The following is a 13,561-nucleotide window of genomic DNA, read 5'->3' on the forward strand; positions in this document are numbered from 1 at the left end:
CATGCCTGGCCACAGTAATTTGCCAAGCAATGAGTGTGTGATTCACAACAAGCTAGTTAGGGCTAATGAGGAGTCTCTAGGCTAGTGTTGTTGAGAGGTCAAAACAAAAGCTGGAGTTTCTGGAAGTTATTTTGTCATCATGATGAAAGAGCCTATATGAAAATAAAGTCAACTCAGAGTCAAGCAGAGCTTAGATAGGGGCAGAGCAAAAAAGGAGTAAAAATTCATGTAAGTTCTTAAAAACCAGTCATGCCTAAAACTAATTTTACCCCTAGACTGCTTATTCTTTGAGCCTCCCTGTCTCTCAATACCTGTGGTACTTCAGCTTATTTGAGTTGGTTTTCTGTCACATACAACCAAAGTGTTCTGATTACTACATGGATGTCCAGTGAGCATAATAGTGGAAAAACCCTGGAGAGTCAATAGTCACCAAGGGCCAGGAGAAGAGCAATGGCAAATTTGGCTGCCTCATGATTTTGTCTAGGAGCTGGTCTTGAATATCATACACTATTGACCTTAACCAGTATCTCTCTTTAAATCGTTGATTGAATCTTAATTTTTTTTTTCTCTCTCAACCTCTGCTAAATTATTTAGTTTCCTCATAGCCTTTCCAAGCCAATCACACTGATTTCAGTTATTCTAGACATTAGGCTGTCTTTTTAAAGGCCCAAATACATGGGTACAATTTGGTATAACAGAAAAATTTGGTAAATTGATTGAAAGTACTTATCTGTTGGGGCACCTGGGTGGCTCAGTCCGTTAAGCATCCAACTCTTGATTTTGGCTCAGGTCATGATCTCAGGATCCTGGGATCGAGCTCCACCTCAGACTCCATGCTCAGCATGAAGTCTGAGGATTCTCTCCCTCTCCCACTGTTCCTCCGCTGCTTGTGTGCATTCTCTCTTTCTCTCTCTCAAATAAATAAATCTTTAAAAAAGTACTTACCTGTTATTGTCTTACTGTAGTCCACCCTTCACCCACCTTTATTTTTGTATTGAGTTATTTATTATTGAGTTATATATTATCTTTGTGTTAAATTGTTTTTTTTGTTTTTGTTTTTTTGGTAACTCTTAAATTCTTTAAATACTTTGGTCTGGTCCTTGATACATACTGTTTTTATTTGGAAAGAAATTTAATTCAATTTGATTAGACACAATTTCTAGCACACAGTGAATCCTTAAGCAGTTATTTTTCTGTTTTGTTTCTGATAGAATGTGTTTCACAATGACAGAAGACAACGTGATAAGAAAGCTAGGTAAGTAACTAAATTAGAATGTAGGTTGCCAACATCTTAAGGTAGGAAAACACAATAGGTTTTTCTATTTCTCACTGCTTGTTCTTGAGAAAAAAACCTGAGGAGCTCTACTCTTGTGAAATAGTGAAGAAAGAAAACCAGTACCTTTTTGTTTCTGATTGCAGTGTTTCTTGATTTTTTTAGATAGTAAAACATGTATAGAAAATAATAGTACTTATTCCAAATATTGAGGTTAAAATCCAAGATTGCTGCATGGTATAAGAAAGTGGTCCACTTTCATTATTTTGAATGTAGCTGTCCAGCTTTTCCAACACCATTTGAAGAGACTGTCTTTTTCCCATTGAATATTCTTGCCTCCTGTGTCATAGATTAATTGACCATAAAAGCATAGGCTTATTTCTGGACTCTCCATTCTTTTCCATTAATCTATGTGTCTGTTTTTGTGCCAGTAAAATACTGTTTTGATTACTACAGCTTTGTGGCGTATCTTAAAATCTGAGATTGTGATACCTCTCGCTTTGTTCTTCTTTCTGAAGATTGTTTTGGCTATTCAAGCTCTTTTGTGGTTCCAAAAATAAACTCAAAATGGATTAAAGACCTACATGTAAGACCTGAAACCAGAAAATTCCTAGAAGAAAACATAGTCAGTAATTTCTTATACAGCAGGTGTAGAAACAATTTTCTAGTGATTTCTCCTCTGTCAAGGGAAGTAAAAGTAAAATTAAAATATTGGGACTATACCAAGAAAAAAAAAAAAAAAGCAGCTTTGGACAGTGAAGGAAACTATCAACAAAACAAAAAGGCAACCTATGGAATCAGAGAAGATATTTGCAAATGATATATCTGATAAAGGGTTAATATCCAAAATATTTAAAGAACTTATATAACTCAACACCAAAAAACCCCACAAATAATCGAATTAAAAATGAGCAGAGGAGGGGCGCTTGGGTGGCTCAGTCGTTAAGCGTCTGCCTTCGGCTCAGGTCATGATCTCAGGGTCCTGGGATCGAGCCCCGCATCAGGCTTCCTGCTCAGTGGGGAGCCTGCTTCTCCCTCTCCCACTCCCTCTGCTTGTGTTCCCTCTCTCGCTGTGTCTCTCTCTGTCAAATAAATAAATAAAATCTTAAAAAAAAATTTAAAAAATGAGCAGAGGATCTGAATAGACATTTTACCAAAGAAGACATACATGTGTCCAACAGACACATGAAAAGATGCTCAACATTACTAATCATCAGGGAAATGCAAATCAAAACACAGTGAGATGTCACCTCACACCTATTAGGATTGTTAAAATAAAAAAGACAAATAACAAGTGTTAGTGAGGTTGTGGAGAAAAAGGAATCCTCATGCACTGTTGGTGGGAATGCAAACTGATGCAGCCATTGTGGAAAACAATATGGAGGTACCTCAAAAAATTAAAAATAGGATTACCATATGATCCAGTAATCCCACTACTGGGTGTTTCCCAAAGAAAATAAAAACATAGTTTGAAAAGGTAGATGCATCCCTATGTTTATTGCAGAATTGTTTGGAAGATAATGGAAGCAAGATATGGAAACAACCTGAGTGTCCATCAATAAATGAATAAAGAAGATGTGGTATATACACACAATGTAATATTCTATCATGTTTTTTAAACTAGCAAAACATGTATAGAAAACAATAGTACTTATTTTAATGAGGTTAAAAGTAAAGATTGCCAGAATGGTCTGGGTTAGAATTCAGGGGTTGTGGGATTTAGTCCTGGATCTGTCTCTATACTCTGTTCTCAACCAACAGGCAGTCTAGACCCATGCTTTCTAGACTTGATTGACTGTTGGAATCATTGGTAGAGCTTGTTAAAAGTAGAGATTCTTCAGCGGACCCTACTCCCAAGAGATTCTGATTCAGCAGGTCTGGGGTGGGGCTATGCATTTGTATTCCCAGGGTGGCTGATGTGCTGATCCTTAAAAAATCACTGGTCTACACCTTAGTTTTTCTCATCTTTATAAAGTAGGGATCCAGTTAGGCCTATTTATTATAGCCCTAAAAAATAAGAAACAATTTCAAATTTTTAAGGGGACGAAGATTTCAGCTTAGAAGTTCCATACTTTAAAATACTAATAAAAGTTTAACTCTTCTAAGCACTACATAAGACTATAGAATGAACATTGGGCACCAACGAACAGATGTGGAAATAGAAACATTGGATGTTTACATGTCTAAAGTAATCCAGCTGGGGGAGCTTGGGTGTCTTAGTCAGTTAAGTGTCCAACTCTCGATTTCTGCTCAGGTCATGATCTCAGGGTTGTGAGATCAAGCCCGGCATGGGGCTCCATGCTGAACATGGAGCCTGCTTAAGATTCTCTCTCTCCCTCTCCCTCTGCTCTTCCCCCTACTTGCTCACTCTCTCTCAAATAAATAAATAAACAAACAAATAAATAGATAATGTTCTCCATCTGGACAGTAAGAAAGTTACGACTAATCTTGTCTCTCAACTCAAAGCCCTGTTTTCTTTTATATGGTATGTATGGTTTTTATAAGTGAACAATAACCCCTTTATAACTGGTTCATGCTGTTTAGAATGGGTATTCTCTATTGTTTGGGTGACACATGCCTCTTGGATATAGCTTTGTGGCAGAGGCAGGTAATAGTTTAAAAGAAGAATAACAATAAGAAATGATAATAGTAATAATGAAGAAGAAGAAAACAACTGCAAAGCACAAGAGAAATAGCATTTTCTGGAACAAGCACTTGTCATCTTTGAAGATATCAATACTGCTATCAAGAGGGTCTCAGTCTGGACTCTTTTGCAAGAACCCTCAACCCTATACACTCTTGTGGGGTAATTATATATATATATATATAATTATATATATATATAATTATATATATATAATTAATTGAGATGAGACACCAGCTATGAACAGATTTAGCTAACACTGCAGTTCTCTACCTTCTGTCTGAACCTAATTACTATCCCCCACCAACAAATGTTTGCTCTTACCTCACCTTCAGTATCTCAGCTGTTGAAAAGTAAATCCCCAAACATTCCTTGATTAAGTTCTTGTTTCATGCTTGTAAGTTAATACTGAGATGCTGAGCCATAAGGCAGAGGCATTGTTAATGACAACTAAAATGAAAAACAAAGTGAGAATTAATTTGTTCCCATAGCTGTTAATAGGGGCTCCTCTGAGGCAATGCCAAAGTATCGCCAGTTGCCACACTGAGCTAACAGGAATTGCATCAGGTCGTGAATGGCCAGCAAACACCACCATTTAGCATATAGTACAATTTCAGGCCATCTAACAGGTTGGGCCTCATGATGCCTTCATTTTTTATTTTTTGTTTCAGATATAGTTTTTTAGACACGTTTGCATAACAGCTTTGCTAATCTTAAATATTAAACCAACCTGCAAATCATACTATTTGATTTCCATGACTTTCGTTGTTGCATTTTTTAGCCCATTCTTTTAAATCTTGAGTTTGGAAAATTAATTTTGTAATATGTTTCTGAAGGTTATAGAAGACTAAATGCTCATTTTGTAAAGGGGCTCTCTGAATTGTACTTCTTAGACCAGTCAAACTAAATAAAAATAAGAACCGACATAGAGTTAGCGTATTTCTGTTGAATGAAAAGAACATTGAAAATATAGTAATCTCTCCTATTATAATTCTCTCATTTGTCAACAGCATGAACTTTTAAAAATTAAAGTAGAAAAAATATGTCAATTTTTTTTTAAAAATTAGCCTATGAAACACATAATAGAATGTCTTTAGTGTTTTTTGTTTAAGATGCACCCCTGAAAACTTTGTTGACAACCTAGAAATATCAAGACCCTCTGTTTGAGGAGGAGAGGGTCAATTGTCTACTCCCTTGAGGAGGGGGACGCATGATGGGCATGTTGAAGTGGTGATTTTGTAACGAGGTAAACAATACTTCAGAGCACTTGGAAATAGGTGATCTGTTCCATGACTAAGGATAATAGAAATCTCCACAATTTCCTTAATATTGGCTGGCTAGTGCACATGGATCTATCTTTTTTCTCATCAAATCTTGAAAGGCTTGTAAGTATTTCATCACTGTGAGGAACATGCCCCATGTATTACCATAATTTTTCAGTAGGAAAACAGGATTTATTTTTAAAAATTGTACTTTCTTATGTTTTCTCGTGTTCTGTCACAGGAGATGAGTGTTCTATCGTGTCAGAAGAAGAGATGGCATTTTTCAGATAGTGTATGGACCTTGGCACATGAAGTTACATAATCTGGGGGACGCCCATGTGCACAGTGCAGCACAGTTTTGGGGTGCTCCTTCTGGTCAGGGCCAGAACAGCTAGACTTTCTGGCCTGTTGCCCCTGGGCTGTTATATCTTTGGTCTTAAGCAGCCATGTCAAGTTGGTCTGATAGGGAAACCCTACAGATGGTGAGCAGGATGAGTAACGTCCAGTATTTGCTACTTGGCTATGGTGCTCTAAACTCAGCAGTGAAGGTCTAGATAAGTACTTCAGGGGCCATTTTGAATCAAGGTCTTTGGGACCTTCTGGAGGAGTCCTTTTTCAGGTTTTCAAAAAGAAAACTGTGTAGTCTGAATTGTTCCTGGGATGGGAACTCAGAATGGTAGCAAGGTGAATACCCTTAGTAGACAGAGCTGAGGGCAGAGGCTCTACATCATTACTTTACAGATACTGAATTCATCTCTTATTATGGATCATTTGTATTCTTTTAATGATGTCCATACTAGTTGCATGGTAACTGCTCTAATAATATGTATGTTCATAAATTGGATCTTAATGAGGAAACATTCTGTTGGAAATTTCAGCATTATATTAATCAATGAATGGAAGAACTTTTGGAATTGCTATCTATAATTTTAACTGTTTTAATTTTTTGAATGGTTGTAAGAGTTGATTCGAAATTGTTTTATTCTTGTGATATATTTTTCATTAATGGTGACTGTTAATGATTTGGAATGTGCTTACATCATTTTAATTAGATAGAAATAGATAGAAAGTGCTCCCTAGTACTTTTGGGCACAGGTGGGAGTTCTGGCTACTGTACTCTACTGATACCATCTGGGCACCATGTGATTTCAGTCCCCCCCTCCCGGCCCCCAGTGTGAACAGAGACTGAGTAGGGTATCTGGACTAATGTTTCAATCTGTCCATGATGCAGTGGTGCCCCATATTTCCCTGCTGGAGTGGCGTAAGAGGAGACCAGCAAAAATTAAAGATTCGTATAAGATCCAGAATTTCATGACTTGATGCTCAAAAAGTCCAGGTTCAATAAAAATTAACTAGTCCTACCAATGAGCAGGCAAATCTCAACTACAATGAAAAAAGACAATTAATAGATACCAATACCGAGAAGAAAGAAATGTTATTTGACAAAGGTTTTAAAGCAGCTACCACAAAAATGCTTCAGTGGCCAATGACAAACACAACTGAAGCAAATAAAAAGTCTCAGCAAATAAATGAAAGTTTCAGCATATAAATAGAACATAAAAGAAAAACAAAATGGAAGTTTAGAAGTGAAAAATAATATTAAATTAAAAACTCAGTGAATGGGCTCAAAAGCAGAATGAAGGGGATGGAGGAAACAATCAGTGAAGTTGAATAAAGACAACAAAAATTTTTCAGTCTGAACAATGGAGAGAAAATTGGGTGAAAAAATTAATAGATCTCTGGGATTATACCTGAAGATCTAACATTCTTGTCATCAGAGTCCTGGAAGACAGGGAAAATAGCTCAAGACTGAAAGGTATACTATGTCCTGGGCCATAAAATAAACCTCAGCAAAGTTAAAAGAATTAAAGCCATCAAAGTTGGTTCTCTGATCAAAATGAAATCAAACTGGAAGTCAAGAACAGAAAAATAATAGAAAAATTATCAAATATTCAACTTAAAAACAGACTTCTAAATAAATTATGGGTTAAAGAAACGGTCTGAAGGTAAACAAAAAAATATATTGGATTGAATGAAAATGAAAATAGAACATACTGAAATTTGTGTGACACAGCTAGATCAGTACCAAGAAGGAAATTTATAGCATTAAATACGTGAGAAAAGAGAGCAAGTCTCAAAACAATAATTTCAACTCTGACCTTAAGAATGTAGAAAAAGAAGAGCAAAAATAAACATAAAGCAAGCAGACAGAAGGATATAAGGACAGAAATAAATAAAATGGAAAGGAGAAAAACAATAAAACAAAAACTTTTTTGCAAAGGTCAATAAAATTTACCAATTGATAAAAAGAGAAGGCACAAATTATCAATATTAATAGTAAACAGGGGATATCACTATAGATCCTGCAGACATAAAAAGGAAAGTAGTCGAACACTGTAAATTACTCAGATAAACTTGAGGGCTTAGATGAAATGGATCAATTTCTTGAAAAGCACTAACTACCACAAATGACTAAAAATGAAATAGATAATTTAAATAGTTCTGCAACTATCTCCCCCCCCCTCCGCCCCGTGGTTGACATCTTTATTGCTTTGGAGGTGGGGGGTAGGTGCTCAGGAGCTTCTGGTGGGGCTGGCTGCTTCCACTTTACCATCACAGGCTTCTGGCTGCGCAGGATGGCTCTGGCTATGTGAATGGCAGCCATGCGCAGATCTGGGCGGTACTTGTCCTTGCGGATCATGTGCCTGATGCTGCTGAGGGTAGGCAGCCAGTGCATTCTCGCTCATGCTGGTCCCTACATAGGAGGTGGTGGGTTTTCGCGGGTCCCATCTCCATTTCATGACCCCCACTACAGGTCTGCCCTCGGCCACTGGCTCCACACCCACAGTCTTGTGGTGAATCAGCTTGTTGTAGCGGGATGAGCTGTGAGCCTTCGGGTTACTGGGCTCAATGCTGTTTGTCTGCTTGTTCCTCTTGATCAGGAACCTGGAGTGGTTCCGCACAACCATCCGTTGTAGGTGGGCGGACATGGCGGTGGTGGGCAGACTTGGCGACAGCTCTCTACCGTGGCCAGAGAGGGAAAGAGGCCCATAGTCCTGCAACTATTAAGAAAACTGAATTCATAATTTAAAAACTCATGAAAAAGAAATCACCAGGCCCAAATCATTTTACTAGGAAATTCCACTGAACTTTTAAGAAAGAATTAAAACAAATTATGCACAGTCTCTTCCAGAAAAAGAGAAGACAAGGGAATACATCTTAATTCATTTTATGGAGCTAGTATTACACTGATACTAAAACTATATAAAGATAGTAAAGAAAACAAAAACTACAGTCCGATATCCCTCATGAAATTAGACACAAAAGTCTGTAACAATTTAGCAAATAGAATTAGGTAATCTATATGAGGAATTCTATGCCATGGCCAAGTGGGGTTTATTACAGTGATGCAAGATTGGTTCAGTCCACAAAAGCTATTATATGATCCACCATATTAACAGGCTAAAGAAGAAAAACCATATGATATCAATTGATACAGAAAATGTGTTTGACCAAAATTCAACACTATTCATAATGAAAATTTTCAGAAAAATTGGAGAAGAGGGAAACTTCCTCAACTTGATAAAGAGCATCTATAAAAAATCTACAACCAATACTTAATGGTAAAGAATTTGAATGCTTTCCCCCTATGATTAGGAAGAAGGTGAAATATCTGCTCTTATATATTCAACATGATTCTGGAATCCTAGCCAGTGCAATCAGATTAGCAAAGGAAATAAATATCATACAGATTAGAAAGGAAGCAATACAGTGCTTCCTATTTGCAGATGACGTGATTGTCTACACAAAAATCCCAAGGATTCTACCAAAAACTCCTAGAAAATAAGTCAATTCAGCAAGCTTGAAGGATACAAGATAAACATCCAAAAAATAATTGTCTTTCTATATGCTGATGGTAAACACATAGAAAAAAAAGATTAAAATTCAATCCCATTTAAAATTGTTTAAGAGAAATGATTAGGTGTGAACATAAAACAATATGTGTAGGACTTACATGCTGAAAAATAAAACCTGCTGATGAAATAAATCAAAGAAGATCTAAATAAATAGATATATTCTGTTCAAGGTTTGGAAGACTCAACATAGTGAAGATTTCATTTGTCCTTAAATTGACATCTAGGTTAAATGCATTTCTTTTTTTTTTTTTAAGATTTTATTTATTTATTTGAGATTGAGAGAGAAAGAGAGCACAAGCAGGGAGGAGGGGCAGAAGGAGAAGTAGGCTCCCCCACTGAGCAGGGAACCCTATGTGGGACTCGATCCCAGGACCCTGAGATCATGACCTGAGCCAAAGGCAGACATTTAACCAACTGAGCCACCCAGGCACCCTAAATGCATTTCTTATTAAAATACCAACAAAGTTGTTTTGTAGACATAGAGAAGTTTATTGTAAATGTCGTATGAAAAGGCAAAGAAACTTCAGTAGTTAATTTTAAAAAAGAAGAATAAAAATGGAGGAATTGGCCTACCCAATTTCAAAACTTATTATATAGCTAAAGTATTGAAGACTGTGTGGCAAAGGTAGAGATATACATAGGTCAATGGGACACAATAAAGAGCTCATAAGTAGATTACATAAATATGTTCAACTGACTTTTTACAAAGATGCAAAGCAATTCAATGGAGGAAGAACAGCTTTTTTAACTAAAGATGCTAGAGTAATTAGACATCTATCAACAAAAATATAACCTTTACCTAAACCTCACATCTTAGATAAAAATTATCTCAAAATGCATCATTGACTTAAATATGAAACATAAAAGTATAAAACTTTTAGAAAAAATACAGGAGAAAATAGTTGGGATCTAAGAGCATGATTTACAGAAGGGAAAATGAATTAATTACATTTGATCAAAATAAAAACTTCTGCTCTGTAAAAGATACTTTTGAAAGGACAAAAAAGACAAGCTACAGACTTGGAAAAATTACTTGCAAACCACATGTCTTACAAAAGAATAGTATCTAGGGCGCCTGGGTGGCTCAGTTGGTTAAGCAACCGCCTTCGGCTCAGGTCATGATCCTGGAGTCCCGGGATCGAGTCCCGCATCGGACTCCCTGCTTGGCGGGGAGTCTGCTTCTCCCTCTGACCCTCCTCCCTCTCATGCTCTCTGTCTCTCATTCTCTCTGTCTCAAATAAATAAATAAAATCTTTAAAAAAAAAAAAAAAGAATAGTATCTATAACATGTAAACAACTCTCAAAATTCAATAGTAAAAAAATAAGCAATCCAATCAGAAAATAAGCAAAAGATCAAATATTTCACTGAAAAGGATATGAAGACAGCAAATAAATGTGTTTGATAATATTCAACATAATTAGCCATTAGAGAAAAGCAAATTAAAAATACAAGATATCACTATACTCCTACCAGAATGGCTAAAATAAAAAATAGTGATAAAACTGGGTGCCTGAGTGGCTCAGTTGGTTAAGTGTCTGCCTTTGGCTCAGGTCATGATCCCAGGGTCCTGGGATCGAGTCCCACATTGGGCTCCCTGCTCAGCAGGGAGTTTGCTTCTCCCTCTACCCCTACCCCCTGCTTGTGATCTCTCTCTCTCTCAAATAAATAAAATTTTTTTTAAAAAAATAGTGAAAGCTAAATGCTTATGAAGATGAGGATAAATTGGATCACTCATACATTGTTGGTGGAAATGAATATGGTACATCCCTAAAAACTGTTTGGCAGTTTCTTAAGGAAATTTAAGATGCAAGCACCATACAACCCAATAATTGCACTTATGGGCATTTATCCCTGAGAAATAAAAACTTATGTTCACACAGAAACCTCCATACAAATGTTCACAGCATCTTCATTGATAGTAGCCACATACTAGAAACAACCAAGTTGTCTTTCCATAGATAAATAGTTAAATAGTCTAATGTGCATGGAATACTACTCGGGAGTTAAAAATGAATGAACTATTGACACACACAACAACTTGGATGAATCTCAGAGAATTTTACTGAGTGAAAAAGGATGTTTCCAAAAGACTACATACTGAATTATTCCCTTTATGTAACATTCTTGAAATGACAAAATTGTGTAACTAGAGAACATATTGGTGGTTTCCATAGGGTAAGAATGAGGGGATGGAAACTATAAAGAGAAACATTAGTAATCCTTGTAGTGATAGAAATGTATCCTGTATCTTGGCTATATCGGTGTCAATATCCTGGTTGTGATATTGTACTATAGTTTTGCAAGCTGATACCATTGGAGAAAACTGAGTAAAGGGAACATGAGACCTCTATGTAGTATTGCTTAGTTTTATGTGTATCTACAGTTTTCTTCAACTAAAAAAAAAAAAGTTTAATTAAAGTTAGAGGAGCAAGTTTGACTTTCTCATAAATACAAGATTTTACCCAAATGTTTAAAAAATTCAATATTTAATATATACCCAAATATTTTGGATTTATTCTTATCATGTATAAGTAACATAAAGAAAAAATATAATTAATTTTTTTTAAAGATTTTATTTATTTATTTGAGAGAGAGAGACTGAGAGAGAGAGAGCATGAGAGGGGGGAGGGTCGGGAGGGTCAGAGGGAGAAGCAGACTCCCTGCCGAGGAGGGAGCCCGATGCGGGACTCGATCCAGGGACTCCAGGATCATGACCTGAGCCGAAGGCAGTCGCTTAACCAACTGAGCCACGCAGGCGCCCTTAAATGTTTTTACTAAACCCAAAATGGATGTCCATCAGGTTTATTCCAATTTACCCCAAAATGTGTTTCAAAGAAACCAAGATTTTTATCATAAGAGGAAAAATATTCACAAGGAAAGAAAGAATTTTTAAAATCACTTTTTGCAACCTCCAATAAAATAATTATGTATGTAATACTTATACCAAAACTTGCATGAATATTTTGATGGGGAATTTTATAATGGATGTATCAGGCTGACAGCACTGGAATCCATTGATAAAACTTCACTGAATATCAGTTTATCACTAAACAAAAAACCAAAAAACGGTACAAACAGATACTGTACAAATGGAAACCACTGGATATTAAGTGGATCTGCCATGGTACAATAGGGAACACACAGCACCAGCCATGAGGTGTTGTTACCTCACAAATACCACTGAAAATATTAATATGACTCTATTTAAAATTCTATCTCTATCCACCTGTTTGTAGGAAACCTGGCGATAAGGAAGGGGTTAAGTGACAATTTAAGGAAATAATTACACACTTCAAGACTAAGAGAAATTCAACATGAAAAACAACCCAGTTTTTTTTGTGTTCTGATTTGAACACACAATCTAAGAAAGAGTGGAGGGAAAATTAAGTGTGGACTAGATAATGATGACATTAAGAAGTAATTGCTTAATTATATAGATGCTTGGTGGCATTGTGGTTGTTTAAAATGGTCCCTATCTTCTAGAAATTTATATTGAACTTATGGGTAAAATTATATGATGTCTGGAATTTGCTTTAAAAAAAACTCGGGTTATTGTTATTTATTTTTTATTTTTTTAATTTAAATTCAATTAGCCAACATATAGTACATCATTAGTTCCAGATGTAGTGTTCAATAATTTAACAGTTGCATATAACACCCAGTTCTCATCACATCACATACCCTCCTTAATGCCCATCACCCAATTACCCCATCCCCCCCACCCGCCTCCCCTCCAGCAGCCCTTGATTTGCTTCCTATAGTTAAGAGTCTCTCATGGTTTTTCTCCCTCTCTGATGATTTCCCATTTAGTTTTCCCTCAAAAAAATAAAATAAAGTAAAATTAAATTAAATTAAATAAAACACTTCAGATATGTAACACTACCAGTGACAACAATGAAAGTGGGAAAATGGGGATGTATTGAGACTATTGACCAATAGTTGGTAGTTGTTGAATTTGGAGGATGGACATACAAATAATCATTATATCATTCTTTATACTTTTGCATGTGTTTGAAAATCTTCCATTAAAAACAATACATAATTTAACATCCAGTGCCCATCACAACCAGTGCCCTCCATCACTAAATTCTACTCCCAAAATGAATATTACACTATATGTTAACTAACTAGAATTTAAATAAAAAATTGACACAACAACAAAACAATACATGCATAATGTACAATTTATGCCATGCCAAAGCAAATGGAGATCTCAGAAATGATTGTCAGCTTTTCATAGGATATTTTAAAACAGCTGAAGTGATCTATCTCTGGGTCTCCCTCAAATTGTGCCAGTCACACAAATTGAATGCCCTTCTACTTTTCCTGATAGCCCTTTATAATATCATTGGTCATCTAGAGGCTAAGACTCTAATATACCCTGACTTTTCTCACTGTAGCAGCCCTTAGACAGATCGATTGTATATCTATCCTCTCAGGGATCCTGATTTCAATTGATTTCTG

At 36.1% G+C, this 13,561-nt stretch overlaps 1 protein-coding gene and 1 pseudogene across 14 annotated transcripts in view; one reads left to right on the forward strand and one right to left on the reverse strand.

Annotated features, from left to right (window-relative positions):
• The window catches only part of LOC123839428 (uncharacterized), a 280,569-nt gene that overhangs the window by 120,151 nt on the left and 146,857 nt on the right, over positions 1–13,561 (forward strand). For 5 of the 14 annotated variants that reach the window (XM_045868913.3, XM_045868911.2, XM_045868912.2 and 2 more), the window contains one exon: positions 1,212–1,255. The exons of the other annotated variants lie outside the window; for them this stretch is intronic. In XM_045868913.3, the coding sequence (XP_045724869.1) occupies positions 1,212–1,255 (44 nt within the window). The remainder of the gene's footprint in view (positions 1–1,211; positions 1,256–13,561) is intronic. 14 annotated transcript variants of the gene reach the window in all.
• LOC123838404 (large ribosomal subunit protein eL28-like) lies at positions 7,635–8,169 on the reverse strand (annotated as a pseudogene).

This window comes from Mirounga angustirostris, unplaced genomic scaffold (genome assembly GCF_029215605.1).
Source record: "Mirounga angustirostris isolate CCGP_5_RB_7025 unplaced genomic scaffold, mMirAng1.0.hap1 SCAF_3, whole genome shotgun sequence".
Taxonomy (NCBI): Eukaryota; Metazoa; Chordata; class Mammalia; order Carnivora; family Phocidae; genus Mirounga; species Mirounga angustirostris.